At 41.5% G+C, this 7,071-nt stretch overlaps 1 protein-coding gene across 1 annotated transcript; it reads right to left on the reverse strand.

Annotated features, from left to right (window-relative positions):
* Nucleotides 1-1,208: 1,208 nt before the first annotated feature.
* LOC140243443 (BTB/POZ domain-containing protein 17-like) lies at nucleotides 1,209-4,164 on the reverse strand. Its single transcript, XM_072323120.1, has 3 exons — nucleotides 3,982-4,164; nucleotides 1,699-2,914; nucleotides 1,209-1,258 (listed from the first exon to the last, which is right to left on the reverse strand). The coding sequence occupies exons 1-3, from the start codon at nucleotides 4,162-4,164 to the stop codon at nucleotides 1,209-1,211; spliced, it is 1,449 nt and encodes a 482-aa protein (XP_072179221.1).
* Nucleotides 4,165-7,071: the final 2,907 nt, after the last annotated feature.

A 7,071-nucleotide genomic window follows, 5' to 3' on the forward strand; every position in this document is an offset into this window, starting at 1 on the left:
AGGATATCTAATACTTAACTAGTGGAGCGATGAAAAAGGGGAAAAATCTTTCATCCTGCTCATATATCTTCTCTCTAGAAATAGGGAAAGTCTATTAAAACTGTACGATGCCATTATGAAAGAATTAAGCTTGAAGGAACACATCGTTCTTGTTATTTTCCCCTTTTCCATTTTTATGACTTTCATGCAGTACCCTATACAGATGTACATGGTACACTTGTAGTTATTGACCTATAGATTCCGTTGTTCATCCTGTCGGTCTCTTGGACCTTCTTTACCTATAGTAGGGAGCTTTAGATTTTGACGCGCGGACGTTTGAGACGACGAGTGCGCTGGACGTTCTCCTCTCCCCTGCGTCGCGTTGAAGAGTAGCTTTAAATTACGCTGGGACGCAACGTATAAAAAATAAAATCGCGCCCCCATGATCGGTGCATGAAGTAGTTCTCTACGTTGCAAACTGTACGGACGTAAAAATAGCCCAGTACGCGTAGTGAAAAACTCAGGCGACGCAAGCTAAAAATAGATCGACTAGATGCGTGCTTCTGCGCACACTCAGAACATGTTTTTTCCCTCTGAACGTCCGCGCGTCTAAAATCTAAAGCTCCCTATTTGTCGGTCTCGTGAGCATCATTTTGCTCTGTGTCGGTCTCTTGGGCTTTGCTTGCCCGGTGTCGGTCTCGTGAACCTTGGTTCTTTGCGCAGTGTCTCGCCTTTAGCCAATGCGATATGCGCTTATATCCCCTGTGTGTCTGAATAATTGCGATACAGAGACGAACACGGCCGGAGGGGCCGCAGGCCCCGACCGCTGACGCGGCCATCACTGCTGTAACGCACACTGCGTTAGTCTATTTTTAGACACTGCTGAGAGGCAAGCAGCGCGCTAGGCCTTGTCCAAAGGCTACGTAGTGGGTTTGTTTGTTTGTTGTTTGTTTGTTTGTTTGTTTGTTTGTTTGTTTGTTTTTTTGCTTTTTGCCTGGTGTCGAACTCAAGGTATGTATGACTTGTGAGCTGTCGTGGGTTGACCCCATAATTATATCTAGCCTACAAACACCACTGACAGGGACTGAATATATCCAATTCTAGGCCAAAGCAGCAACATTGAAACCATTCCATTTTGTTCATTTATAGTGATGTACCAAGAAAAACAAAATCCATCTCAGCTTTATTGTCTACACTTTTGAGAGCACAAAATGTAGATGATACTGTTCCTATTTAAATGCAGTGCTGCCAAATACCGATATCTCTGCAATGAACCATACTGTGAAATATCATATAGCATAAAGATCCAAAACGTTTTAATGTAAAAGCTATGATGTCATCAGTTCATAACCAATAGCATGGATACCATATATGTTGATGTTCCGAAATATCGTTGTTTTCCAGGGCCGACGGAGCGTTTTCAAAAGTGTGGGGGCCAAAAGTGATGAAACCTTATGTATTCCTTTGTATGGTGCACAAAAAGTGTGGGGGCCCGAGCCCCCACGGCCCCCACGGTTCCGCCGGCCATGCTTTCTGTTGGCATGCTTTCGCTATCGATATCTCGTTGCATTTCAATGAACAAAGCTGCGCTGATTAGAAGAAATGTGTTGTTCTCGATTCGCTGAGTAAGTTTAGCCTTGCAGTTGAGAATTGCAGTTTCCCTTGAACTTTCAGGACATTCAGTATGCATAGACCGATGATAGCCAGATATGGACATACTGGATGGTGATTTTGAATTGTTACGTGTGGCAAAGCCACTGGCCTTAAAGTATCTGGGTCTTTGGTTGGGCAGGCCAATTACCATGGCCGTATGATACTTTTGTGCGAGAGATGGCAACTGCGCCCTCAGCTTTATTTCGATCTGATCTGCTGACACTTTCGTCACAAGTATACGAAGGTCACTGTCTTGTCCTAGATTGAAGGTCTGTTTCTTTCCAACTACTGTCTTTATCCAAGGAGAAGTAAGAATACTACTCGACGAACCAACGGTGATAGGAAAGATCCTTTCTATGGTCTCCTGGTGTGCGCTATTCAGGTATCTGTTTGGTTGACACAGATACAACCTTGGACCCGAGAACTCATCCGGTAGGTCTCCGTACGAGCCTTCGCGGAAAAGTGTCTGCAGCTGCCACACTTGTAAAGGTAAGTCTGGAATCTTTTCGGTGGCCCTCGAGAATACAGCAGTGGTCGTCACCTTCAGCAACTGCAGGGCATTCATGAACGGAAAGCGGATACACTTAATGATCTTGACAAAGATGTCGTCGTTTTCGCATTGGGTGAGCCATGGCTCAATCTTCTTAAAGAGGGCGTACTCACTCTCTACGATCAAGTCGATTCCGCTGTCTAGTACAACTAGCATTGTCACTGCGTCGATGTCGAGCAGCTGCTGATCTGAAAGCAGGTTGAAATTTGTCAGAAGGGATTGATGGCACAGTTTCACGATGTCTGTCATGTTGAATACTTTGGCTCTTGGCAGGAAAAAAAGTATCGTCTCCGTGTCACTTGAAATATTTTCGATAAACTCACAACAGAGCTCATGAAGTTCAGGGATCATGTATTTATCGGCGAGCTTGGCCAGCGACAAGACGTTTTCAGTGGTGAGGGCCACGGTGGCTGTGTAGAGGAACTTAAGAAAATCCTCGAAAACTAGTGCGTCTGGTTCTTCCTCTCCCAGTTTCTGTCGGGTGACTTGTCCAGAAGAGTTGTCGCTACGTTCGTTACAAAGCTCATTGTTAGGTTGCCAGGTGGGGTCAGACAACATGGTTTTAAAGACGTCACTCCAGGCGCAGAGAACTAGACGATGAGCAAAGAAAGTGCGATCCCCTACGCTAAGAATCAGATCACTATACAGTTTCTGATTGTATAATGCTCCAAAGGCAGTGTCTCCACCCAGATTTTCCCTTCGCGTACCTTCCAGCAAATACTTGCGAGCGGCCTAAAAAGTATAACGGCATAATATAAGAGTGAGTGAATTTTGATTGTTATAGGTAACAAGTACTGAAGCTTTGATTGTAGACAATACCCATTTTCCTTATTAAGAGTAGCTAGAGGTCTGTACCTATCAACAGCTAAACAAAACAAAAATGGGTAAGGTTGTGATATCAATATCTTCTTGTTTGAAGGATTGTTTGTCAAACACTACAGTACTCAATTAGGGTGCACTGCGAGTTCGACACTCACGAATCATACAGCACACGAGTTATACAGCCTGAGTCATACAGCATGCATAAGTTCGACGCCAATCAAACAAGCCCCACGACACAGACACATTAAGCCCCGTGTTGTAATGCCAAACTCATGGGTTGTATAATTCATGGACCTTTTTTTCAATGTCAAACTCGTGGGCTGTAATATGACTCGTGGGTATCGGTCTCGTGGGATTATCCCTTCATTAATTGCCCAAAGACGTTTTAATTTCGAAATTACATTCAAGATGATAAAATGGTTGAAAATCTGGAGTGCTGAACGACACATTTGATAAAACAGTGGATATCAAGAAAAGACTTTCGGTAGGTGCATGCATTACCTTTTTACCAATATATTCTGAGGGCGTCTGAAATCTTAAGGACATGGACTGTTACTTCTAATTTCATTTAGTAGAAACAATGATTATGTGATTTCGTTTTGCAGGGAAGGGGATAACACTGCAGTATTTAGGAGTTTATACAGGTAGTTTTTTCATTCAGTAATTATATTTTAAATGATATCCTTAAATTTCTCCTCTCTCTCGTCTCATGATCAATACACTTCTTCGTTCACAACGCTCTCTGAGAGAACCCTGCCTTCACCATCGCTTAATCAGTTCGAGATGTGTAACCGATTGTGCGGAAAGTATCAGGTTGGTATGTTCGTGTTTAAGTGTCCTGAGGTACTTCTGGATCTTTGGATATTTTTCTTCCTTCCCATCTTCAGCATGGATACCTTACAGCTACGTGTATGTAAGTACCATGTCCGTACAATAGGTATCTCAACATACTTTTATTAGAACCAGGGTTTGTGTACCTGGATGTCTTGACGTTGTTTCTTGTGTTTATGGGAATCGCTGTCATCTTCCCTCTCAGCCAGAAATCCCAACTGCATTTGAACAATGTCTTCGTAATGACTGTCGTAGTCGGACCCGAAATCGTCATCGTAGTCGGACCCGAAATCGTCATCGTAGTCGTAATTCGGGGTATCGCTGTACATCTTGCTTTTCTTTGCCTGCGAAAATATACGTGGTGTTCAACCTTGACTCTTTTGAATACATCAAAAATTAATGGCATTTGCGTTTAGATACTTAAATTTGCATTTCAACAGCGCAGTCGCAGAATAATACCCGATCCTTCCTGTCTCCTCCGGTTAACTCCTTCCTCTCCCGCCCTCTCCCTGTAAAAACAGTGTAGGTCGTCATTCCTTCCCAGACACGATGTGTTTTTGTTGTCGTGTTTTAATTATAGGCTTTCCCGGCCAATTTCGCACTTTTGTCAGTCCAATTCCTAATTGCTGCATTCAATTTAGCAAAATTTAGCGTAGATGACATGTTCAGTATTTCGATTTTATGATCTCTTCATTCAAATTCCTTTTCGAAGCATTCAAATTACTTTTAGCCTCATTCTAATTAAAACTTTTCCAATTGAAATTCGTAAAACAAGCACCGTTTCGTTATAGTAGAGCAGATAAGCCGAAGAATTGTGCAAAATTTGACTAAAGCATGAAACTTTCACCATTGTTAGTACATGCTATAAGATTAATTTTAAGATCGGGAGGTAAGTCTGAATTGACCTCTGATGACCTCTAGAGGTCAATGACCTCAAAATCTAAGAAAATTGATATTTTGCGTCATTTGTTAATGATAAACACAGTAATGATGTACTAAAACTTAATTCTTGTCACAGTGAAATTGTCCTTATGTTCCACAGAGCCCTGACAGGTTTCTACCTTTGACCTCTGATGACCTCCAGAGGTCAATGACCTCAAAATGTCAGAAAATTGATATTTTGCATCATTGGTTAATGATAAAACACAGTAATGATGTACTAAAACTTAATTTTTGTCACAGTGAAATTGTCTTTATATTCCACAGAGCCCTGACAGGTTTCTGTCTTTGACCTCTGATGACCTCCAGAGGTCAATGACCTCAAAATGTCAGAAAATTGATATTTTAATGCGTCACTCATAACTGAAACACGATAATTATGTACTAAAAACTAATTTTTGTAAGAGAAATTGCCTCAATGTTCCACTGAGCCTTTCGAGTCAGATTTCTACCTTTGACCTCTGATGACCTCAGATGACCTATGGTGAGGCCAATGACCTCAAAATGTCAGAACATTGATATTTGGTGCAATTGGTTGATGACAAACATGATTTAGATGTTATATTCATTTGTATTACAATTGAATTGTTTTCCTATTCCACAGAGCAAGAGAAATTACTCACGTGTCTCTACCTTTGACCTCTTAGGAAGGTGACAGGTCAATGACCTCAAAATATCAGAATATTGATATTCTATGTATAGTCAATGGTCAACTTTGTAATATCCGATGTACAATCAGTTATGCTATAATAGAAGAATCTTATCATTCCATGGAACATTGGTCATTAGCCTGTGCATTATATCCAACTTTGACCTCTCAGGACAATGAGAGGTCACTGAGGTCACATGTGTAGGCTTACCTGTATTGATGTTTGGCTTCATTGGTGTAATCGTAAATGCTTAATCATGTACAAATCACGCATTGACGTTTTGATCAAAGTATGTATGCATATTCCACAGAGCATTGGTTTATAGTAACAGGTCTCTGAAATGTGAGAGGTCAATTACTTCAGAAATAAAGCTTAAATTTCTTGAGTGATGGCAGTGACCTCAAATATAACTGTTATGTTTGGGTTAGTTATGTAGACTAGCAAATATAGGCAAATATGGCCATTATCTCGACACTCGAGGAAAACAAGGCCCACGAGACTGATATACAGAGTGTTTAATCTATTCAGTGTAAGTCTCATAGATCTTTTCCCCCATTTGTCGGACTCATTATGGGACTGGTTTGCCTAAGTGTCAAGCTCATGGGCAATATTTGCATAGTTTCCAGCTGGTGGGCTTGTATTGGCCAGTGTAAAGCTGGTGGGTTGTTACAGTATGACTGCGATGAATGACTCATGGTCCTGGAGTATACAGTCCACAGCTGCGACATCATGAACCATCTTGAAAACTTCGACATACTGTGAGGCCCAACATGCATTCCACGTGAAGCAATCCCGTGTATTGCAACTAGCTATTGCCATCCGAGATCTACCCAGGGAATAGATAAGCATTCATGGCAAACCATGGAGAAAGCGGATTGTGCAAAATATTTTGAAGTTCCAATAGGAGGCTCAGCTGGAATCAAATCGCCACAGCAGCTTAAAAAGGTTATACTTCAACCAAAGACTCTCTCCAGACGAAGATACGAGTATCATAAAGTTCAGGTGTTTTGCTACTCCATGCCGCTCAGGACTGTCCTGGAATATGCATGCATCATCTGGGATCCATTCACCCAGGTGAAACAACATGAAGTTTGGAATGATCCAGAGAAGATATGCACTCTTTAGCTGCAATGACCATCATATGCAAAACAAGCAGTGTTACAGCCACACTTGAAAAACAAAACAAAACTACAATGGCAATCCCTGTAAGAAATTACAGCACAGGCAAATTCAGCGATGATGTTCTGCATCAAGAACCCCACAATATCCACTCCGCAGGAAGTTGTGGCTCTATTGCTGCATTCTTCAAAAAGGGCCAATGACCAAAAATGTCAGGCATCACTTGCAAGAACACAAAGTAGGCCTACTCCCAAAAAGGTGGCCGCTACTCTAGGCCACTGTCTCTTGTATCTCTTTCAAACACTTCAGGAGAGAGATACTCAATATTCAGCTCTGTTATTAAAGATACATATGTCTCTCTTTTTGTTTTTGCATTTGTTTGTTTTTTGCTTCATATAGCTCTTTGGATACCTTCTTTAACCAATTAAGAAAAGGCTCCATGGCAGATTACAAGATTACACAGTATAATGAAGAAGAAGAAGAAGAAGAAGAAGAAGAAGAAGAAAGAAAATAGGAAACGAGATCTGC

Source organism: Diadema setosum, chromosome 20 (assembly GCF_964275005.1).
Source record: "Diadema setosum chromosome 20, eeDiaSeto1, whole genome shotgun sequence".
Classification (NCBI taxonomy): domain Eukaryota; kingdom Metazoa; phylum Echinodermata; class Echinoidea; order Diadematoida; family Diadematidae; genus Diadema; species Diadema setosum.